This window comes from Chelonia mydas, chromosome 16 (genome assembly GCF_015237465.2).
Source record: "Chelonia mydas isolate rCheMyd1 chromosome 16, rCheMyd1.pri.v2, whole genome shotgun sequence".
NCBI lineage: Eukaryota > Metazoa > Chordata > Testudines > Cheloniidae > Chelonia > Chelonia mydas.
In genome coordinates this window covers 14,784,548-14,808,563 of record NC_057857.1, presented here as the reverse complement: position 1 = coordinate 14,808,563, position 24,016 = coordinate 14,784,548, and the positions used below count along the sequence as shown (strand labels likewise).

General features: G+C 51.8%; 1 protein-coding gene across 2 annotated transcripts; it reads right to left on the bottom strand.

Moving 5' to 3' along the window:
* Nucleotides 1–128: 128 nt before the first annotated feature.
* AIF1L (allograft inflammatory factor 1 like) lies at nucleotides 129–23,883 on the bottom strand. 2 transcript variants are annotated; one of them, XM_037879915.2, is made up of 6 exons: nucleotides 23,313–23,883; nucleotides 23,110–23,171; nucleotides 12,963–13,029; nucleotides 7,559–7,600; nucleotides 5,270–5,432; nucleotides 129–2,379 (listed from the first exon to the last, which is right to left on the bottom strand). In XM_037879915.2, the coding sequence occupies exons 1-6, from the start codon at nucleotides 23,449–23,451 to the stop codon at nucleotides 2,292–2,294; spliced, it is 561 nt and encodes a 186-aa protein (XP_037735843.1). In that variant the 5' UTR covers nucleotides 23,452–23,883; the 3' UTR covers nucleotides 129–2,291. The 2 variants fall into 2 exon arrangements, with proteins under 2 accessions (XP_037735843.1, XP_037735844.1); XM_037879916.2 differs by lacking the exon at nucleotides 7,559–7,600 and having other exon boundaries at nucleotides 23,313–23,847.
* Between the last annotated feature and the right edge of the window lie 133 nt (nucleotides 23,884–24,016).

Below are 24,016 nucleotides of genomic sequence, written 5' to 3'. Positions count from 1 at the left end.
AAGTGCCTATCCTGGGATTCGCACCTTTTAACTAAATTGATTTAAAAACTAAGTTTTCGTTTATTGGGAACAACTTGAGTTTAGACAAGGCTCCGGAGTAGCAACATTAAATACACTGATGCTTCACAGAGTTTCAGAAGATTTATTTTCAGTCTGTACAAGTAGAGCTGTGCTGCCCTCACCCACAATGTCTCTCTCCATTGCCGTTCTGAGACAAACAAGAATAGCAAGGCATTTTTTAAAAAGGGCAGCCTTTGGCAGGCGCAATAAGACAAGTTAGAGTTCCAAACAATAAATTGGGTATCTGTTTTTATTTAAGGCATGATTTAAAAAAAAACACAAAAGTTAAAAGCTGCCAAGGACAAAGGAAAAAAAGCCAGAGTGGGAGGGAAGAAACACGATAAGCAATGAAACCCTAGGGGCAAACAACTAGGTTCCAAGCATTGTAAATACAGAGTACACAGCAATGAACACTTCAATGTCCAGAGCACAGTCCTGCTAGATCTAAGTTCTGGTATGCAGGGGAGTCTTTCCCACCCCCAAAAGCGAGACATAAGATCCCTGTTCCCATAAAAAAAAAAAAAAAAACGTTCACGTGCTCAATTTTAACCGCAGAGTAGTCCCATTGAAATCAACTGACTCTGCATGTGAGTAAATTCAAGCACATAGGAAGGAGTATGTTTGCAGGATCCATGTCTAATTTAGGAGGTTTTGAGGGCATCAATATGAACAAACACTCATCCACAGTTCTTCTGGAACAGCTTAAAGACTCAGACTGGAGTCCCATTTCCTTGACCTACAGGTTCAGCACATCACAGGCCTCTTCTGTGAAATTCGAAGGCAAAAAAGCTGGGCTCATTCTCCCACCACCCCCAATATTTCAGGTGCAAGATAACAGCCAGTTCCAACTGGCTGTTAAAACGGGATTTATTCTAGGCACTTGAACGGATCGGTCAGTGGAGCAGAGGAAGGCTGCAAGCTTCAGAAGCCAGCCACTTATTCACATTACAAGGAAAACAAACCCAATATATTACGAAGTTTACATTTTAACTATATAAATATAAGCAGACAATGGATCCACAGCTTCTACCACAGATGACTTAACAGAATAGTTTCTCTAGCTTCTAAAAAGGAGATCACAGTTGCAAGGGCTTATTCCCCTTGGTCAAAGAGGGACCCTACGGGGTGCTTGCTCTCTGTCCTGCACCATAGTCACAGATGGAAGTTTTTTGTTGTCTTCTCGTTGGAGGCCAGTGATTGTGATTGGGAGGGCAATTCTTGCCTATTTTTAGTCTCATTGCTGTTATGAGCTCCTTTAAGTTACAGCTATGCAGGAATTCTTTAAGTTACTTGTGCATTCTTTAGTAGTTGCCATATAAGCAAACAATTATATGTTCCTGCAGACAGCTTGAGAAGTACACTTAGGGCTTAAATCTTGCACCTTGGGCAGGCAAAATACTGGTGGATGTCAGTGAGAATTTAGCCTGCCTTAGAACTGCAAGACAGAATGGGAAATCCAGGCCTCATTAGAAAGTCAATGGCAAAATTCCCATTGATTTCAGTAGGGCCAGGATCTCACCCAGAGGCTTTAACAGGTCCGCACTCTCATGGATTTGCACCCTAGTTCAGAAAGACACATGCAAGGTGTAACCACCAGCAAAATCTCTTCCACAGTCCTGATCAACAACGAAAGGAAACAGGCCCCAAAGAGCCATCCCAGTTCGGCACCAGATCCCGCGCATCCTGGAACTGGATGGAGGTGTAGGGTAGAGCTGAGAAGGCACTTTACAAGGTGTGGTAGGGCAGTACTCAACAGCAGCCTCAGGGGACGCAGATAGCAAGGTAGTGACTGGCAGCAAGGCCATGTTAAGAACATACCAATTTCCCATGGGAGTGACTGGAGGATGCTCTGTGCCGAATGCAGATTCGGCATTTGATTCATTGTGGCTCAGGATCCATCTGTTCAAAAAGAGGCAGCCCTTTCTAGCAGAGAGATCCATGCTAGAGACCACAGAGAACAATCAGCAATTTCTCACCTGAGAACCACAGGTGGGGTTGCAGTTATTTTTGGTTTCACGTTTACACTTTTGTTACCGATGAAACTGGCTAGGGGATGCAGCAAAGAGACAGCTACCTGTGGACTGGGGGTCCTTGGGCTTCCCTTGTCATTCCTCTTCTAAGGCAGATTAGTTTCTATCACTAAGACTGACCAAATGTAAAAGTAACAAAACAGGTAACCCTCCTTACAGACCACCATGGTGCTGACAGATTTGGATCTCAGCCTATTGCCTTCAGGGAAGACTGGCAATATCTCTCTCTGGAGGTGGGCCAGAAGGCTTTGGGATGTTTTCATTGGCTTTTCCTTCAAACAGCATGACTCTGGAAAAAACAAACAGTCAGAAGCATGAGTTAAGAAAACAGGTGAAAGTTTAACCCATCACCAGGATCGACAACATCTGTTGGAAAACAACAAGGTCTTTCTCCTATGCTAGAAAGTCCAGTAGTTGGAATGCAAAACTGGGTGTCAGGATTCCTGGGTTTTATTCCTAGCTCTGCCCCCGACATACTTTGGGCAGTGTCTTCACCCTTCCGCGTATCCATTTCCCTAACAGTGAAACAGAGATGTTCTACATTGCACAGGAGTGTTGTGAGGCTCAATACATGCCAGCAAAGTGCTCGGAGATCCCCAGATGCAAGGCCTTATAGATGTGCAGAATAGTAACTGGTTTATGTTTTTCTTGATCCGCTCTAAGCTGCAAAAATATGGCTGTGCTATTTCCCCATCGCCACCACTACTCTGTAGCCAGTAGAGGGCAGTATTACCAACACAGTACAAGGCACAGTATCTCATTTTTGAAGCAGCCATAAAAGTTGTGCCTTGAATGTCACTTGCAAAGTCGCCCATTTGGTTCCCATCTGAGAGCGCAAGGGATTTGTATGTTCACTTTAAGCAGCCACTTGAAGTTGATTGAGAACACATGGCAGATCACTGCTTCTAATACACTATGCCTACAGACATGTGCATTGGACAGCATAACTAGCCACCCCCTGGAAACTACACTGCATGCACATTCAGAAGCAACAACAAGCAATCCACAGCGACTGTGTGCTGGAGAAGGAGGGGGAGTGACTGCCGATTGGGTGGGGCCGTAATTGGAAAGAGAATCCAGAATGCTTTTTAAACTGTCACTGCTTTATTCCTCCCTAAGAATTGTAGCCACTTAGCAGCTGGCAGCTGCTATCTCGGTTTGGTGGCTTTTGCTGGGACTGGAACTTTGCATTTACAATTGGAGCAGAAACTCAACCCTGCCCTGAGGACAATGGGATGCTTGTTTGGGTGTCTGCTGAGAAGGGACCTGTCTCTGTCTATCTAAAACTAGTTATATTGGGGCAGAGGATGGAGAGTATCAAACAGGCTTCAGCAGGGGAAGAAGGTTGCCAAGGTTGCCATGAGCGTTTGTGGTAGGAGTCACGGAACTATCAGGAACAAATCCATCGCTGGGGGAGAAAACTCCAGAAACATCCGTCACTAACATGCTAACCAAGGGCAGTTAAGGGGAGAGGGGTGGTAAAGATTTCCCTCACCATAAATACACAGCAGATTAATGGCAATTGTTCTGCTGGTGTGGGGAATAAAATGATTCCCTTAACATCCACTTTGGAGAGCCAGCCGCACTAGAGGTATCCTTCAGAAACGGACGAGGGGCACAGAGGAGAGAGGACCCCATCTATCCATCTCGGTTAAGCACAAAAGCAGTGCTAGCATGGTTGGTGGCCATGAAAGGCAGAGAGGATTTAGGAGGGTGGGGAAGGAGCCCATAGACTCCACCCCACTGCAAGGAGCAGCCAAGCTGGTGCCCAGAAGCCATTTGTTACAACAGCAGGGCTTTCACCGCCCTTGTCAGGAGGGCGCAAAAGGCTGTGAGAAGCTTACACCAGTGGCTCATACCACAGTAGAAGCACCTCCCCTCCCCCGCATGCACTGCTTCAAACGTGCCTCCTCCACCCACTCCGGTGCCAAGGGAACAAGGAAAATCTTGGCACCAGGCAGGGGCGACTCTGGAATGGGTGTGAGGAGATGGAAAGGGGGATTCTGTAGAGAGAGGCAAGTGACAGGAGCCTCCCTGCTTCTCTGCACTGTCGCTGAATTCCCAGTTCAGTGCGGACGCTTTTCAGAAAGGAAAGCAAGAGGGAACCTACTGTCCTGCAAACCCGGACAGACTCAGGTGGGAGAGAGGCGAAAAAGACCTAATCGCTACACTAGCCTCCCCCACCCCCGTCTAGGGTTACAGCTAGATTGGGGCATGAGCGTGATAGGACCTGGGTGGTCCCTGGGGAACACCTGTGTGGACACACACCAGGCCGCAGCATGAGAGTCACCCTAAGCCTGAGTACGAGGCTATGTCCGTACTGCAATCACAAAGTGTGACTGCAGCTCACGTAGACGCAATCTAGTTAGCTCGGTTACCGGCGCAGTGAATCACGGCAGCATGGGCTACAGTACAGGGCTGGCCCCATGAGTAATGACCCAGGGTTCCAGGCAGGCTTGGGCAAGCCGTGCTGAGGTGCGTGGTGCTGTGGCTTCGTTTCTATCGGCACCCAAGCTAGCTAGATCAAGCTCGCTGGCGTACATCTACTCGAGCTGCAGTGGCACCCCATAATAGACCTGTTGTGACTGTGTGGCGCACCACCTAGGTGGGCTGTGAGGCGGGCCACAGGCTCAACCATGCAAGTGGCCGAGGACTCCAGAGTACTGCGGCCTGTGTGCTTTGGAGCTGCTTTATCCCTGCCATGTCAATGCAGGACAAAGCCTCTTCCAGATACACCAGGCACCTCTGTAGCGCATTCCTGGCAGCATGAGGTGGTGACAGACTTAGGACAGCCCTACCCCTGGACCTGGCACATGGTCCAGCTTTGGAAGGTAGATTGAAAGCAAAGGGGGCCTGGAGCCACCACAACTTCAGCCCCCGCCCTCAGGCTCAGCCCTCACCCTGGCTGGACTCCGACTCCCGCCACAGTGACTCCCAACTCCTTCCATCCTTGAGATGCCATTTTGCTCATTGCCTTCCAGAGACGTTCTTCATCCTTTTCCCCATTCAGGCTTCCCAGCTTGTCTAGGACACATGGGTTCTTGCTCCATCTTTGCCCCTCGGGGCATGCAGAACAGCCCCTGCCTCCTGCTGCACCTGGCCCCCGAACCTCCAAAGCGTGGAGCTCAGATCCCAGCATCACTTCCTTTGTCTGCCCCCCAAACACCGCCAACACTCACAATTTAAGGACAGCGGAGCGCTTGCCAAGCATCACGTTGACGAAGTCCTGGTAAGAGATGGTTTCGCTAACCCCTCCAGTCACTTCAGAGATCATCTTCTTCAGCTCTAAGTGCGTCTTCGGAGCCCCCAGTTTCTCCATCATCCTTTTGACAGACATCAGATCTGCAAGAGGAAGAGCCAGAGAACCAATGCCAGGAATGGTGGCGGCGGGAGATAGTGCAGCGCTGAACGTGACTAATAAGCCTTCGGGATACAGGACATCTACATTAACAACTCAGTCCTCCCCACCCCTTCAGTTACAAGCCGAGCATGCTCAATGGGCAACTCCGAGATCCAAACCAAAAGATCCAGCAAAACCTAAGCTGCCATTTTTTTGCTGACCATTTTTTTGCTGACCTTGCCTCACGTTTCCAAGGTATAAAATAAAAAAATAATGCAGGAGAGATCCCTTGCAGCCCCATGCTGCTCTTGCAAAAGTCAGGGCTGACAGTCAGCAGCAGAAAGGTACCACAGAAACCAAGAATTACAGATATTTTTCCTCTGGGTGATGTCTAAGTTTGTTTAGTTACCAAACAAGTATCGGTGGCGTCCATACTATTATACTCGTGTGCCTCAAACACTAGTGAATTCAGCCTCCTGTTAGAATCTACCACTCTCTCCTGCCCCGGCCCCACAACATTGCTCTGGAAGCGTACGGGGGCCATAACTGACTAGAGATTATCCTGAGGTAAAACATAAGACAGCCCCCACCATAAACCTGAGCATAGAGGTTGTGCCAAGGTGGGAGGAAGCTGCAAGTTAGACAGCTAAGGGCTGCTCTGACTTTTGCTGAGGCCAGTGGCCCTGGAGCAGCGCAGGGCTAAGGTGGTATAAAGCCACCTTTGCAGCCTCTCCCACTGGGTTTTGACTTTTGAGGTGCAGCCATTTGAGGGCACAGCATAGGATCAGACCCCTCGCTTCTAATCCTAACCCAGCTACTGACTCACTGCATGATCGGGGGCTAATCATGGCATCTGTGCCTGTTTCCCCATCCCTACCCTGTTGTGAGTAGATACGAGGGTCTCTGGATTCCAACTCTCCTGAAGTGTAGGAGGCAAGCGGTGGGGGAGGGGGATTAGGGGGAGGGAGAGAGAGAAGCACCAATATTAAAGAAACCGAGCCAGACCCAAACAGGCCCCTTGGAAGTGGTGCTAAAACCCCACCCTCAGGCAGAGTCTGAGGCAATTTCCTTCAGATTGTTCTCACTTGAACAATGAGCTGCAGGCTCCTTTCCTCCTCCTAACCAGCACCAGGGTTAGGAGCCAGGTCTCCTTCTCCCTCCCCGCCCACCAGGGACACTGGATCAGCTAAAGGAGGTAGAGGCGGCTGTGGCTTGCAGGGAACTCACAAGACAGACAGACACAGTGAATACGCTGTACTTTGGGGAAGTTAGCAACAGGGATGGGCCCAAGGCAAAACCTGGGACCCAAATCCTGAACGTTGCAGAAGTCTGGATCTGGACACCGTGGCTTGGCCTCATCTCTTTTCAGCTGCCGGGGCCTGTCCCTGGGAAAGAGCAAGATAGCACCACTACCAAATGTGAGAAAAGCCTTCCTTAAAAACCTTAAGCCGGGAGATCTCAGCAGGTGAAAACAGAAAACTGGGCCCAGCTCCATAGCCTAGACCTCACCTTACAGAGGTCTGGGGGACAGCCCCTTCTCCCCCTACAGAGAGTCTGGAGGTGGGCAAGGACAAGCGAGCTTTGGTTTTGGGTGGAAACCTAGGAGCTTTGCTTGGTTTCCACCTCAAACCAAACAAAGCCTTAACGCTGCAGGCTCATCCAAGCACAAAACCCTGGATAGGAATCCATGACTCTTCCTGATACTTACTGAGAGAGAACCATGAGGAAAGAAGAGCCCAGAACAGAAAGAGAAGCAAGAGGGCTGAGCAGAGATCCAGGAGAAAGAGGGGAGCTTGGGACCAAGAGCAGACACATGTCTAATGCTTGAAGCAGGCAAGGAGAGACCCAGAGAGAGAAAGAGAGAGAGACAGACAGACCATGGACAGGAGACTGGACATGTGAAGACAGAGTCAGTCTCTCAGAAGCCAAGTGACAGAGTAAGGTTCCACAGGACCAGGCAAGAGATTTGTGGGGAGCAGCCCGTGGTCTCTTTATCAGCACCTGGAGATAGAGTTTGTAAAAGTAGCAGCAACCCTGGCTTTATGCTTTGTAGTCCCAGTGTCTGCCCCAACAGACCACTCTCCTTCTGGCCCAGCAGCACTGATGTGTTCCTCAAGGGGTCACTCACCAATCTCGCCTTGGTTATTCAGGTCAAACTCCATGTATTTCTCTGGAAGAGACACACAGAAGGGAGTTAGCAAATCAGAGCAGCTTCAGCAGGCTCTCAGGGCAGCTCCTTCCACATCCCAGCTGAGGTAGAGGACAGCACTGAGTGGCACTGCTCCCTGACTGGGCACAGAGGCTAGATCACCAAGAGGATGCAATGAAACACACAGGGTGGTTATACTGGAATGGATCATTTGCCAGCTAGTCTTGCACCACGTGACTCCTCAGAAGCTGGCAACAACCAAGCCTTTCAGAGGAAGGCAAAAAACCCCACACCCCAAAATGCCCAACAATTGCACTATTGTGTGTGGGTAGGGGAGGAAGCAAGATGGTGAGGCCTAGTGCATACAGCACTGAGCTGGGAGTCAGGAGACCTGACTTCTAGTCCTGGTTCTGCAATGATCTGTTATGGGACCTCAGGAAAGTTATTTTTCTCTGTGCCTGTGTCTCCCCTCCCACCTGAGAACCATCTGCCTAGTCAGACTGTAAAGTCTTCAGGGCAGGGAATGCCTCTGACTGTGTACGTATAGCACCTAGCACCATGGGGCCTTGATCTCAGCTGGGGGGTTTCCAACTGCTACTGGAATAGAAAGAGTGATGTGCCTAATACCACCACGGGGTGGTCACACAGGGACACAAATGTCCAAGCTCTTGGGGTTAGTGCCCAGCCTGAGAACAGGCTCAATGGGCTCTAAAGCTCAGTAATGACTTCCGTCGTGGTTCCTTTCCTACAGGGAAAGGAAAGAAAGAGACATGGTACAAAGCAGTGGCCAGTGGCAGACCAAGGTAACGAGATACGGATGAGGACGTTGTGGTATGAAGGAGGGATTTAGATTAATACAGTATTGCACAGGTAAAGGGCTGGGTTTTCCCCAGTTGCTTAGGTCTGATTTCTTGATGACTTGGAAGGGCACTGCTCCACTGGGTGGGGTAACCTGTCTCCCTGTGAATCCTATGGACAAGAGATCCAGGCAGGCCTGCCCATGTCATGAATTCATCCCCTCTTCGAGGCACAGTGGCTCTTACAGGATAGTGCTCTTTCTTCAAGAAATTTTTAGCCCCACCACTTAAAGGCAGCACCATCACCAGAGAGAGATTAGCCATTAGCAACCATTACACAACGTGCACTGAATAGATTTTCAGAGTGCATTTTTTTTAAACTTTGAGGCATCACGTCTATTACCAGCAGAGACACACCTTTCAGAATTCGCTGATCCACGGGAGACATCATATACGACATGAGCGAGAACTGGGCCAGGGGTTCTGCAATTGAACCTGATCTCAGGTCACATAAAGGGGCTTTGAAGATACAAAAGCCTTTTTGATGGACTAAGAACCAATTAGGCCAAATGCCAGTTCAGAGGTGCCAATTAGTGCCACAGCCCCCCATTCAGAACTGTGACAGGGTCGCCCCTGGGTGAATGCATAGGGCTCGTTAGTGCTAATGGGAGCTCCGTGCATGCAATGCACCTGGGCAACACGTACCACTCATTAGAGAACTGTGTATTTTCCACACTGGATAGTGCAGCAGGCCTGTATCTCCTCATGTGACAGAGCCTTGCTGTATTTTACTTGGCTGATCTGGTTTCTAGAGTAGATGGATAACTGGTTTGATGTGGTAAATGATCCTATTTCCTGAAAGATCAGTGCAAGGTAGATGTATTGGGCCACAAATTCTTTGATTTAGCCCCAAGCTGTCAGCTAACTAGCCATTGGATGGTTGAATGACAGCCTTCACTCTGGATTTAAACACTAAGGCACAATGGGCAGGGATGGTTGGAAAACCAGTGAGGGAAGAAATTGTGTCCTTTAACACACCTAAAGAATCAGGAGAGTCAAGACAGTGTACAGCTTGGGATGGCTTACTGCACGGAGAGCTGGATATTTACTTTTCAGAAAAGGCATTCCACTGAAACCCACTGTTTGGCACTTGGTATAATGAACTGGCTATTGGGTGTATGCACAATTTTCCTCTAGCAGCTAGAATCAGAACTCATCTTTATGTCCATGGCCCTATACTGCTAACCTCTAAAAGGAGATTCTCCTCAAGCTCAAGTAGTAGGAGTCTGGTTTGGGTCAGAAGATTCTGTTCCTCCTGGCAACTTGAAATTCCAAGTTGCTACAGTCTGCAGCATGGCAATAATTGATGCATAAGAGGGCTACAGATGCGTTACAATAACTTTCTATTATGAAAAACAGCCTATGTCTAATACTATTTGAGTTGCTACCATGTAGTTAGTTCCACAAGCATTCCCATTACGCGGTGCGCTATTCCTAGTGGGAAGAGGCTGTGTTATTGTCTCCCCATGCCAGCAAAGCCCCTGGGCAAGTGCTGGATACTGCTCATTATTAATCAGCATCATTTCAGAGTATTAGAGGGGTAGCCGTATTAGTCTGTATCCACAAGAGACTTGTAAGGTAACTCCCTTCTCTTCATGTGTCAGTATATTTATGCCTGCATCTGTAATTTTCACTCCATGCATCTGAAGAAGTGGGGTTTTTACCCATGAAAGCTTATGCCCAAATAAATCTGATAGCCTTTAAGGTGCCACTGGACTCCTTGTTATTTCAGAGTATTGTTGTGCTTTACAGTACCAGGCTCAGGAGGACACTCCTGGATGGACAAAGCTACATTCCTCTGCCCCTAAGCTCTAAGCAATGCCCTGATACCACTGTGGTGGGCACTATATTAAGAAAGTCCCTCTCTTCTCCACCTTATTTTTGTAACATTAAGCAAGGTCATTTATAGCGGCACAGGGAAGTCCCAGCTCCATCACAGTATTTCCTTGTTCTACGGGCAAATTGCAGTTTAATTGCTCATTGTGCCATGTCCTTGTTCTACCAGCAACAGGTAAATAGCTGCCTCTGTTTACATTGCCCTGTGGCTCAGCTCAGGGCAAGAGGCCTAACCAAGCACAGGCCAGGGCATGATGCTAGAACTGCCCCTATGGCTGAGCAGCAGAGAACCAGCTGCAGGAGGGAATTTTCACCTTGACAAATGTCTCGTCAGCAAGCCCCCTTTCAGTTGCCAACAGAAATCCTGGGCTTGTCGTGGGAATAGCTTGTGACTGGCAGGTGGGCCAGAGGTACAGAGAGCAGCAAGGGACTAGGACGGCAGCTCTTGGGACAAGAGGCAGGTTTAATTCTCTACTCTCCTTTGTGGCTCTGAGTCACTTGGCCAGGCCCAAGCACTGGGGTCAGTCCTCCCAGCATACGAATCTGAAACGTGTCCCCCACTGCATGTCTGCTGCGCGCAGCGTGTGTGTTATTTTCTCTGTTCCTCTGAGGATGTTTGACAGGCAGGGCAGAGAACAGAGGCGGCTTTATACCATGGCGCTCTGAGCCTGAGCCTACACGTTCATGTTTCTCTTTCATCCTATGCTGCCGGGATTCAATGGGGTGAAATCCTGCCCTGCTAACCCCAGCGCATTCACACAAACACCGCTTCTGCACAGGGGCTCCTGAGACTCTCTGGCTCAGCTGGGCGAGGGGGACACACAATGCGCCGATTGTTGGGAGAAGCTGGAGGAGGTGTTGGCGGCAGGGAGCGGGACTCCCACAGAACAGGCCATCGAGCCATGGAGACAAATGCACGAGGCGGGGGGGAGGAGATGCCGAGGCCTCCTGTTACAGGGAGTTCTGCGGCTGCGACCCACAGTCACAATGTTTGAAGAAAGCCCAATTCAGAGGGAAAATAATTCAGGGTTTCAGCAAAAATGGAACGAGAGGCAGGTGATGGGGGTGGGTGGGAGGGAGGGAGAACCGGGGGAAATTGGAGACATCCAGTTCCCTCACTCTCCACTGGGCAAGGCACCAGCCAGCACCCTCCAGGGCTGAGATCAAAGTCAAAAACAGCCAATGCCTGGAATGGAAGCAGGTTAGGCAGCTGCCCCAGGGCCCCTATTTGCTGAGGAGCCGTGCTAGAGGACAGACGACCAAGGGGAGTATGGCACAGAAGGCATGTTTTCCCAGGGCTCCCGGGGACGTGGGGAGGGCCTGGGGGGCAGGGTCTTTAAGGGTTTGTCTACACTGCAGCTGGAAGGTGCGAGTCCCAGTGCGGGGAGCCAGACTTGCACTAGCTCTGCTCGGCATGGGCAGCAGCTCAGGTTAGCCACCGGAGCTCGGATCTAGGGGATCGGGCAGTTTTGGAGCCTGGTGGCTAGCCCGAGCCACCGGACATGCTGCTATTTTTGGTGTGCTAGTTCGAATGGAGCTAGGGTGAGTCTGTCTACCCCCTCTGGGAATCCCCCTCCCAGCTGCAACACAGACATCCCCTAAGGTTTGAGCATTGGCCTGCTAAACCCAGGGTTGTGAGTTCAGTCCTTGAGGGGGCCATTTAGGGATCTGGGGCAAAAATTGAGGATTGGTCCTGCTTTGAGCAGGGGGTTGGACAAGATGACCTCCTGAGGTCCCTTCCAACTCTGATATTCTAGGATTCTAACGGCCTGTTGAGAAACAGAGGCAGCCAAGACAGCTCAGCGTGAGACTTGCCCCACCCAAAATGGGCCCAAACCCCGCACCCAGAGAGCCCCACATGCAGATCCATGCTTTGTGCTGCCCTCCTCCCCACCGCAAAAAGAAAAGAAAAAAAAAAAAAAACACCATTCTAGGCCTAAACCAAAACCCCAGATCTAGGAACAGGAGAGTTTTGGGTGGAAAATGAAGATGGGGCACATCTCTAAACTCCATCAATACGGACTGGACTAGGAGAAGGGGTCTGGGAGGGAATGGGTTGGGCTGGATAGCAATCTATAGCATGTTAGGAAAGACAAGAGGGACAAGTGGCCTAAACAGGGATCCCAAGACCCTCCAATTTTGAGGAAGTTTGGAGCCCAACTTTGTAGCAGAGGCTTCTACTCACTTGTCTAATCAATCTAGGTGCTTATATGGCTACAATCACTGTATTGGCTCAGTACCTCCTAGGATCTATCGAAATACTTTTTCTCTCCTCCCCTTCTCACCCTCTAGGGCCTTGCCTGCACTGGAAGATTCTGTACGTGTTTTCAAGCAATGGTGCAGCCATTGCTAACATGGCAGCTGTGCTGTTGCTGGAAAACAGGAACACATGTTTGAGCGCAGAGCTGCCCTTAGAGGAGTAACTATTTTGCCACAGTTGTGTGAGAAGTGCCTGCGGAGGGACCATTTGAGGGTGTGTGTCTCTGTGTGAAGACTCATTGTGGGAAAACAAGTCACAGTGAAGGTTAGCGCTTAGTCTGAAACGTGAGGAGGCTGTTATCTCAGTTTAGTCACTTATCTCTTCTGGCAGCGAGTTCTACAGTCTGGCTGGTCCTAGCTCCTGGGAAAAGGCTACCCTTGGCACACAGAGTACAGGTGAAAGGGGACAGAGAGCGGCAGCTAAGTCTCACCTTTGAACACCGCAAGTTTCTCCTCCAGATCTTCTTCATCACTGAACTTGGGGTCACAGAGAAATTCCTAATAGGGGCAGAAAAGTCCCAAAAGTTAAAAACACAAGGCAAAGCTCCTCAAAACTCCTAGGGCAAGTCTAAGATGGGATGTGTGTTTGACTATATAAATACCCAAGAGGGGAATTAACTGCCAAAAGTCAAAAACAGATGCTGTTTACAAAGCTGAATATCATCAGTGCCAGGAGAGATCTAAAATGAGTCAATTCCTGCCCCCACCCTTATAGTGAGAATCCTAGGGAACCAAGAGGGAATCACAGTGCCTGGAGATTTCTTAATGACAACACCTTCATTGCACCAGCAACTCCGGGACTGTTCTAGAGGCAATGCCGGGGGATTCCCTTCAGTTCTGTCCATAGGCAGACACTATAACAGTGTTCCTGATATAGCCATATAGGGTCTGAGGTAGCAGATGAGAGACTCCAACCCCCTCACCTCTCTCTCCTCTATGCATACACACCAATGGCTTTTGGTTCTTTAGAGCCAGCACAGTTCTCTCAGTGCTTTGAAGCTCCTGGATTCACACTGGATACTAAGTTAAGAGGACCTTTTACTAGCGAGACACAGCTAGTGCCTCTCATGCGCTGAGGCAGGAAACAGGTTCTCCCAAGTGCTGGAGGAGTGGCATGCCTGACGTCTCCAGGCTCCACTGCCATCATCTCACGGCTTTATTATTAAAGTGCCTTAGCACTGCAAGGTGAAGAGCCTGGAGCTCCAGCACAGAGCAGGATCTGGTCAGCAAGCCCCGCCACTGTGCCCCTCCAGCGAACCTCTGCTGGCAATATACTCCCTGCAGCTGCAAACTGCATGGTCTTCCGCTTCATTTCCAGCTTCCCATGTCCACCCAATGTCCAGGAATTTAGTCACTTGGTCCGTGTTCAGCATTCTTCTCTGCAGCAATCATTAACAGCTGCCGTTTATTTTTTTGCTTGTTTGGGGCAAGGACCCTCCAAGGGATTGAGGGGCAGTGGGCTGAGGCTGCTGCACACTCCATACATGCGTTGCAGACACAAACTGTGTAGCCATGAATGGGAGTAGCAGAAGCAGCCCCTGGCCTTAAGGTATTGGGATGCCCAGTCGTCACTAACATTACTGGAAACTTGCATGTTCTTTCCTACAACCCTGCTGGACACAGTCTTTATTGCTAACAAAATAGGAACCAGGCTTCTGGACCCCTGAGGTGGCTCAGAAAGTCTCAGCCTACAGCTCTGGGACCATCAGGTGCTGACTCAGCCATCTCTAGTCTGGAGATTTTAGGGCTTTAAGTACATTTGACACCTGTTTCAGAAGCGAGAAAACAGCCAGTCAGCCACACCCAAAGCAGTGACCAGCGTGGATGGTGGGAGGGGCGGGATGTGATGCTTCCCAGGGATACCCAGGGCTGAGAGGCACTTCGCTACCACCTACCGGAGGTCAGCTCCATGACTGCACCAGCCACAGGCAACACAAGCACTGCCCACTAGGCCTCTGCAGGCCCCGCTGTCTCTCAACCGGTTAGTGATAGGCACGCTCCAACCCCTGAGCACTCCAAGCGACTCCCAGAGCTCCCAGTCCCTGATCCACTGGACACTCCCAGTATTCGCAGATTCACTGCTTCCAAAGAAACAGTGCACCCCAGCTTCCCTGTTACATCTCAGATCATTGCTCTGCTTAACACACAGCACTTAGATAGGTTGATAGTGAAATCAAGCAAAAGTCTATTTAACAACGTGTAGAGGTTCAAGGGATAGCAAGTAGAAATACTGGAAATAGACAGTTACATATAAAACAAAATCAGAACACGCATTTGACAACCTAGACTTACTCCACTAGTCACTGTCATGTCTTCTATCTGGAGCAAATCTCAGCCCAAGTCCTTTCAGTATTTTACAGCCAGGTTTGGCTGTGATCTTCCATTTGTGAGACAAGTCATTCTATCAGCTTGCCCCCCTCCCAAGGAAATATCCAGGGTCTACCTACCTCTGTGTCCCATTATAACCCAACAACCCATTGGGTTTACTTGTAAGCAGGGCCCCCTCCTGCTGTTTATTTCTTTCTGCAAATTTCCTCTCTTGAAGGTTTTTGCAACCTCTTGATTAGCATTTGGCTCAGGATGCAAACCAGCCTCCACTGTGAGGCATACAACACACAGGTGACCGGACACGTTACCCCCTGCCGTAAGAATGTTCGAAGTTTGTCCCCTCCTGGTCACCTGCCTTAAGAACATAATTCTCAGCATAGAAACCTAACTCCTTCAATATTACCCATACACACTTGTCACAGTGATTATGGTAACCAAGTGGTTGCTGGCTTTCAATAGAGACTTCACATGCCACCCTTTAGTGAATTATTATGCATATATCCAGCCCAGCAGATGCCTGTAAAACTCTATGCACTCCTGTGCCCTCTGCCAGCTGGCACCAAGAGGTCCCTGGGTCACACTGGGGAAATCCCCAAATGCACTGCTGGCTCCTCCCTAGCACAGAGCTGACCAAGAACCCATCTACATGATTCAATTGCAGTCATTTTTAAAAAAAATCCTACCATACTTGCCTCCTCCCTCTCAGAGCCCATCCCATCCCCGCTCTGTACAAACAGCTCCTGGCATTCTTACTTATAGCACAGAGACAGGCCTGGATCAGCACACTAGGGCTGAATAGTAACACCTTGCTCTCACACCGTGCTTTTCATCAGTGCCTCTCCAAGCAGGTCAGTATCGTTATCCTCACCTAATGACTGGGAAACTGAGGTACATAGTGGTGAAGTCTGGATCCAAATCTGCATTCTGTTAAATAGCCCCAACTCTAATAGGGTCCCTCTCAACTCTTGCTAATTAATTAGTTATTGCTTAATATACCTCTCGAAGGTGCTCAGATTTTATGGTGATGAGCACAGTGTAAGAACCAACACAGAACAGAATGACGTCCTTTAGCTCTGGTCTCTCAAGCAACCTCAGAGAGATCAAGCAGCTCTGCTGTGTAAAAGCCCCTCACTAAATATTTCAGTCATGTTACCGCTGGATCATTCTCTCACCACTAGTGAGCCACACTTTATTCAGGTTCTCCTCATGCACAAGCCTGCCTGTTCCATTTACCACCACCCCTGCTCCCAACCATGCTCTCTGCAACTTAACCTGACCTTTCTTTACAGTGACCAGATCTGAACACTGCTCTAAAGGTGGCAAAAGCACAGTATCCTTAGGCTTGTGTAACATACGCTGCCTGATACAGCCTAGTGTTGCATTAGCATCTGTTACCACTACAGCACTTCCACTTGAGAATTTAAACAGCTGGTCTAAGCAACACACCCAGATCCTTCCCCTCACCCACGTAAACCAGTCTGGTTCCCTTTGAGCTACACTTGAATAGAAAAAATGACCCAGCTAAGAGTATCGCTCTCCAGTTCAATACTATGTTCAGCCCTGGAACCCAGCTGAAAGTGCAAGGGGAGTTTTGGGCGGCAGAATGCCATTACTCAAGGTGGAATTCAGCCAGGTCATCAGGGTTAGCATTCTATACGTAGAGAGAGTCTCAGGGGAGCGGTGACGGACACAAGTGGTCATGCCCTTGGCTTGGTATCTCATCCAGAACTCCAGCAGCACACTATCCCCGAACACCATCTGCACACCCTCTGTAGAGCTCATGGGGCATGGTGGCAGACTCGCAGGCTACAGAGTGAACCTGTGTTGGGAGGGAGGGTTATTATGGGTATAAACAATCTCTGCAGAAGTGACCTGTCTAACGTCACAAGAGGAGGGAGTGGAAGAGCCAGTACAGAACCAGGGCCTGACTCCCAGTCCCACGACTTACTGCCGGACCATGCTGAGCAGAGCAGTGGGTATATTTTTCTCACAGAATGGAGGGGTGGTGAAAAAGGAGAGGCATTTAGGATGGGAGGACACCAACTCCTGCTGCCCTAGGCCAGCTATAAGTTGCCAGGGAAGGTGCCCAGATGCCAACACATAAGAGCAGGTGGCACTGACCCAGCAGGTATTCAGCTATCTTGATGTCAGCTGCCAGTTCTCTTGCTACAAGAAGTTGGGGCCGGGGAAGGGGGGGAATGCATTTCATCGGCCGGGGGTGAGAGTCACAGCCCAGCAACCCTCACGGGGCCTGGTCTGGAATGTGCAAAGCAACAAGGAAGACATTTCAAATGGAAACATTCCACCCTCAACGAACTGTATACAATTCCTGTTTGTAGCCACTGTGATAAGAACAACAGGCATTAACAATATCACGGAGGAATTCCACCCCCAGGGTCTGGCGACTTGGGCTCTGCTCTAGCGGTTAAGGTTGCTCCCAGAGCCCTCTGCTGGGGCTCCAGCTTTTAGGGGCATAGTTGCCTATCTAGCATTCTTATTACTACGCAGAACTGCACAAATGAGACACACGAGTGCGCAGATTAGACGGAGCTACTCTTGGTTCGAGGTCATCTTCTTTAGGCATATGGACTTGGATGCACAAGCCCTCTCTAACTGCAATACAACTGGGGTAGCAAAAGCACAGACCCCCTCAGCCCCACCCCACTAACACACCTGGACCTTTCAGGGTATGGAGGTCTGATTGCAGCATGTGGAGAGGTACCTGAGCTACCTAGTTCAGGAACCAAGAGCAGTAAAGCCACGGCAGCATGCACGGTGCAAGCCTGCCCAGGACCCTGGGTGTGTACTCGGGTGGCTAGCTCTTGCGGAAGTCCATGCTGCTATGGTTTCAATGCTATTGGTACCGAAGTGAAATCAAACCTACGCGTGCTGCAATCACACCTCCAACTGCAGTGGAGACATGGGCCTGTCCCTCACGAGGGGTAGGCCCATCTACCTACAGCGTTTATAGTGTTTGTAGAGTGCCCATCACTGGGCCTGTCGCAATGGGCCATTGAATTCTTAGGCTCTGCTGAGACTGCCCCTTGAAGCGGGGACCTCAACTGGGGCATTTTTGTCAAAGTCCCTAAACCAGTCCCCTAAGAGAGAAACACATTGGAAACGACAGCTTCAATGCCCTCTGGCAGTCAGGAGGCAGCAGTGGGGAGTGGCTTCCTGCCAGAGATCCTTATCCACACAGGAGTCAGGAGAGTGCTAAGGGCACCATTTCAGCTTCTGACAGCAGAGTCCAGAGGGGACCAGCTCTTAGCTTCCCAGGTGGCATCCCTGACTGTTCTCCCCAAGCCTGCTAGGGAGTGAGGATAGGTGCTCCTAACAGATCTCTGTCCTGCTTAATGGAGCTTGTTTGCAGCCCTGGGGATTTTGCAGGCTGGAAAGTCCCCTCAGAAAAAAGGTGGAGAAAGTTTCTCCTTTTCCATATACGGTCCGGGCTGGCTCTCGAGGGCGACCCCGCCATGCCATCTGCACAGCCTGGTATGCCAGCTATGTTACAGTTGGGAGGATTTGGAGAGGTTTAAATCTCTGCAGTTGCACAGCTGATCAGATTTTTAAAAAGGCAAAAAACAACTACCCTACCTCACCCTCAGTGAAGAGAGGAAGTACAGAGGCTGGTCAAGAAGAGCAGAGCAGGGTTAACTGCCCGCAGCTGTTCCAGCCCATTAATCCCGCAGTATTTGCAGGCTGTTTGCAGCCTGTTTCATGCAGCAGTTGTGTGCACAGAACATGCATCCCTAACACTCAGGCCCAGGAGAGGTGTTAAAGTGGGGAGGGAGAAGCCAGCAAGGGCATTAAGTAGCTCTCCAAGGAAATGCAAGCTCGTTGCATTTCAGACACCCAAACCTCCCTACAAGGAGACTCCTGCCGCAGAACGAGGGTGGCACAAGTCATAAGAACGTTCCCACTCAGTGCAATGGGCTGAAACTACCACAGCTCAAAGTGTCAGAGGGTTCTGGGAAGAGCAGCTTTCCAGAGTCCTGGCCCTTGACACTTCCAGGTGCGATTGGGGGGAGGTTAGAGAGCAGAACGTAGCTCTTTCCTCAGCCTTCTTAGCCCCAAATCTCGCAGTTGCCCCTGGATATCAGGCAGTGCTAGAACTGAACCCAATCTCTCTAGTCTCCACATCACCCAGCCCTGTAAGCTGCCCTGGTATCTCACTCTTAAATCACCCCCACATCAGACACTGTCTCTACCTCTCCTCTGCCAGCTGCTCTCTTATTCAGGCCTCTCACTGGTTCAAGTCCTCTCCAATCCCCTCCTCTGTGGTCTCCATAGGTCCCAACTCTACAGGGCTCAGTCAGTCCAAGAGATCCTGGCTGCTCTCATCCATACCCAGAAGAGAAACCCACCAAGTGCAATACACTGGCACACAGTGGGGGCAAGAGATTGGGATTGGGGCACCTCAGTTCTACTCCAGGTTATGCCACAGGCTTGCTCTGTGACCTTGGGCAAGTCATTTCCCCTCTGCGCCTCAGTTTCTCCACCTGTAATATGGAGATGACACTCCCCATCCCCATGGGGGTTGGGAAGGTTCATCAGCCTTTTCAAGAGATGCTCAGATTGAAGGTGCTGGCCTGGATGAGCTCCAGATATTGTCACCCTCCTCCCTGAAGCCTTCACTGGCTTTTGTCCATCTCAGAATCCATTACACGCCCCCACAGCCTTTGAGACCCTTCATGGACATGCCCCTTCACCCCACACCCTCTTCTCTTCCTAGCCTCCAGCCCACTCGTTATGGGCCTCCTGACAGGTGGAGCAGCAGGATGTCTGGTAAAGTGCCAAAGCCACCCAGAATTAACCCAGCCAGCTTCCTATCGCCAGCACTTACCATCCCAACTCCCCTTCCTCCATGAAGCACCTCCCCTGAGAGATTAAGGCACTTACTGTCCATGGCATGGGCACGGAAGACGGGGGCAGGGGGGAGATGGACCCATCTTGTATCCTAGTCTCTGGGACAGGAGAAGGTTTCCCCCTCCAGCCCAGGGGCCTCCTCTGTACTGCACCAGGGAAAGGGACCTCATCCAGCCCTGGTACCCAGGGCATTTACCCTAACAGTCCCTTGAACCCTCTAATCCTTGATTTGCTGTTCCTCCCTCCAGCCCCCTGCCAAGGTCTGCAGGACGTCCGGAGGCCCCACCGCCGAGCTCACCCACTGGCTACACAGAGCATGGAGAAAAGACCCAAGTCAGCATTCACAAGAGGCAGAAACTGTGCACTCCTGGGAGAGGAAATCAGAACAGCTCGGTACAGGCTGGGGTGAAAGTTGAAAGCCCTTCCCAAGAACAATAGCTCCTATTCTTCCCAGGGCGCGCTCCTGCAGGGACCGTTATGGCAGCTGGCCACAAAGCATCCACTGGCACACAACGGTCCCTGGCACAGGCCCAGCCCTTATCCACACACACGATTTCAGTCCTCACCTTGTAGTGAGGAAGGGGAAGAGCCCCCTAGCTCGGGGGTTGCTGTCAAGAGACAGCCCCTGTGTAGATCCAGCTTTGCTGTCCTGCAGTCTCCTGCCCTAACTTCCACCAGCTCCGCTGCAGCGGAAGTGCTCCTCCAAGGGCCACTGGCTGTGGAGAGAACAGGCCTAAGTTTCAGGGTAGAGTGCAATGGGGCCTCTCTCATAAAGTGCCCGCCTGGCACCAGCCATGTGCCCAGCACAGGTTAGATCAGGCCAGAAGAATGTGCAGGGAGCCCACTGAAGGAGAGAAAAAGGCACCCACCTCCACCCGATCCCTCCCTGAATGTACCTCTGATCTCTCAGCTGTCGGACACCGGCCCCCTGAAGGCATTCCTCTGCCTCAGCACCACCTGCTCAGGGACCTCAGGGCCCGAGGGGACACAACGCTAGACTCACGGCCAGTGGCTGTGGACGTAATACAGATTCCCCACTCCTCACCTTGCCGTCCTGCCCCAGCCACGCATTCCTGCCCCACACCAGACCAATCTCCACCCCAGGCTCAGGCCAGCTCCATTCCTTCCTTGCTGCCACATCCCCGCCCTCTTCTCAGGCCAGCCACACTCCCTGCACAGCACCACTGTGGTTTATGGGTGTGACCTGCTGGGGAAGCATTACTGCATACCTCAGGGTTTGCTGCTGCCCCTGTTGAAGCCACAGCAGCACTGAGGTCTGTGGGGAAGAGGGCCGTTTACACTTGTTTCACCTGCACGGGCCCCTCTGCTCAGGTTCTGGTTCAGTCTGGTTGGATTATTCAAACATAACCTCAGATCTGAGCTATGCAACTAGGACAGGAGTGGGAAGCTGCTGGGAAAGGACCAGGATTTAATCCACCAACCCAAGAGGGAGGACAGGCCTGGCTGCTCATTCCCACCATCCTGCCAGATGGTCCCATGATGTATGAACCTTGCCCAGCCTGCAGAGCACACCCAGTGCTCTGTGAGGCTCAAAGGGGCAGCTCTGTTTTGTTGGGCCCTCTGCCAGCGAACACCCATACGGCTCTATCCAGCTACCTCTCCGCTTTGGACACCTCCCCATCCCACCCTATGGCAGGCTGGGGAGACACCCTCCTTCACCTGTCCACAAGTTTCCATAGTCTCTGAAGATCCCTACGTGCGCTGGGAAATGGAACTGAAGCACTCAGAAGGACAGCTGGGCACCTCACTCACTACCATGGCCCCCTAATACCAGAGTCACAGAGCCAGCCCGTGGGGATGGGGCTCTCATTGCTGGGGCAGGACTGGGTCCCTCGAGCCATGACAGTAGGTCAGCAGGTCTATTCCCATTTGGGGCTGGGGGAAGCAAGCCAGACACCAGACAGGAGGCAGTTACACGAAGAACCCAGTGGGAATTAAGGCTAACTAGGGCCTGGCCCCACAGACACTTTGGTCTTTCCACACACCCCACCTCAAACAGTGCCCCTTCATAGACCCCTCCTGCCAGCCAACACTCCAGCTCGGATCTCCATCCAGCCCCCCCCCATATGGATTCTTCCCCCGCAGCCTCCTTCCCTTGCAACCGCCTTCGTCTTCCCCTCCCAGCTCTCTACACAGACCCTTAGTTCACGCCAACTTCTCGTCGCTTTTGGGCTTCGAGCTGAAGGATTCAGCTTTAACTGGCTCCTAACCATTTCAATCTGCTTCACAAGGGAGACGAAACAGGGCACAAGCCAAGGGATCAACTGCCATTTACACTGGGAGACACCCAGGCTTTGTCTGCAGACAGCTCTCCCCACCGGGCACAGGCGGTGGTCTCACTTGCAGCCCAGTTTAGGAGCTGGAGGGCTTTAGTGACACGCTTGGAAAGGTGTTTTGTTTTGTTGTTTTTTTGGGAGGAGAAGAGGAGGACTGAGCCAGATCTAGGACTTTCACTACACAATGCCACTGACCATGGTCACTCCGGCTAACAAAAGGTGTCTTAAGAAACGGTGCATGTTTGATTGTTGTGTCAAGCTGAGAATCTGATGGGGGAGGGGGAAAGGGGGATTTCAAACTTTTCAGTGAAGAAACACAAATCATCCATCCTTACCCCTAACACGCTGGCCCCCACCTAGCACGGCTCACCGGATGAGCTCAAGGCTGGAGGGAGGCACATTAGAATTGCTTTAGAAGGAGGCTCTTCAGCAGATTTTACTAGCGAGCAGGGTAACTGAGGTAGGGGAGCATGTCCCTGTGGGTAGAGTGCTGAACTGAAGTTCAGGCTTTCCCATCCCAACTTTGGCAAGTGACATCATTGGTCCGTGCCTCAGTTTCCCCAGAGGTCAGCTGTGGCTAGCTAGGCCCTGCCTGGCAGGGGGAGCGATAGGGGTGGCGCAAGCACCTAGACACACCTATGCCCCCAAAACACACCCACGCCAGAAGCCAAGATTTAGCCCCTTTCTCCAGTTCACACGTGGGAGACCTGGGCTGGACGCAGGTTCAGCCGCGTGCGACGTGTGTCAGAAATCGCAGGGCAGCAGGAACTTCTGGCTCCCACCAGCCACGTGGAGCTGCGGGGCGGCCAGTCCCGGCCACAGCTGGGGGGAGCCGGAGCAGAGGCGGCTGGGACCGCAACCCCCCAGCCCCCTTTCCAGCAGCCGCAGGTAGGAGCCAGCGGCTCAGACCCTGGCAAACCAGCACCCACAGGGGAGGACCCCCCCCCCCAGAGCAGCTCGCCTTCCCAAAGCCCCTTCGCAATCCAGCTCCCCAGCCCGAGGGGCGCCGGATGGACGCTCTGGCCAGGTCCCCCCCGCCCCGTGCACCCAGCTTCTCCAGCGCGCCCCACGCCGGCTCGCCTCCTACCTTGTTGATCTCCTCCAGCCGCCCCTCCTGCTGCGCTCTCTGCTGCCCGTAGGCTTTGCCTCCTGCGCCGGGAAGAGAGGGGCATTAGCGGGGTGGGGCGGGGGCCCGGCCGCGCAGCGCAGCGGGCAGCGCAGCGCAGGGGGCTGCGCGGGCTCCCTTGCGCCCCGGAGGCGCCGCCGGTGCCGGGCTCGGGGCGCGCTTACCTTGGAAGCGGCTGTTGAGGGTCACGGCCATGCTGAGCTGCCCCGCGCCCTCCCGCCGGCCGGGCTGGCTGCACTGCGGAGCGGGACGAGCTGCGAGCGGGAGCGGAAGGGCAGCCCAGCCCCTCTTGAGCGCAGCCATTCACCAAGCGGGGCCCTGGTGACTCAGCGGCCCCTCTGCTGGAAGAGGCAAAAGCATGCACCGGCCAGGCACTGCCCGCTGCCGGAGCCAGGCAGGGGTTAACCCTTCCCTTGCCTCCCTCCCCCGCCCCTCCTCCTGGAGTCGGTTCTGCAGAGCGCCCACAGCGGGCACTTGGAAGGGGCCAGGGCTCCAGAGAGCGTTTCTAGCCAGCCCAAGGCTCGGGCCCTGCCAGCCGCCGGCTTTTCAGGAACCGCTGCAGGCGGCTGCTTGGGCCTGGGTGGTGCCCGCTGAAGCAGCAAACTGACAAGGTCTCGCAAACTGCTTTGCTGCAGGGGCTAATAACGCTGGCCTCCCCATCAGCCCAGCGAAAACTGAGGTTATGTACCAGCCAGCGCCTCATCTAGACCCCTCTATAAGCTTTGGAAGACACCAGGCTCGTAGAATCATAGAATATCAGGGTTGGAAGGGACCTCAGGAGGTCATCTAGTCCAACCCCCTGCTCAAAGCAGGACCAATCCCCAACTAAATCATCCCAGCCAGGGCTTTGTCAAGCCTGACCTTAAAA

Bases quoted from the DNA above. Each gene is read 5' to 3' on its own strand.
- AIF1L (XM_037879915.2), bottom strand. From the start codon at position 23,451: ATGGCTGCGCTCAAGAGGGGCTGGGCTGCCCTTCCGCTCCCGCTCGCA. The intron at 23,172-23,312 runs GTAAGCGCGCCC...TTCCCGGCGCAG, and splicing joins CCTCAACAGCCGCTTCCAAG to GAGGCAAAGCCTACGGGCAG. The intron at 13,030-23,109 runs GTAGGAGGCGAG...TGCCCCTATTAG, and splicing joins GGCTGGAGGAGATCAACAAG to GAATTTCTCTGTGACCCCAA.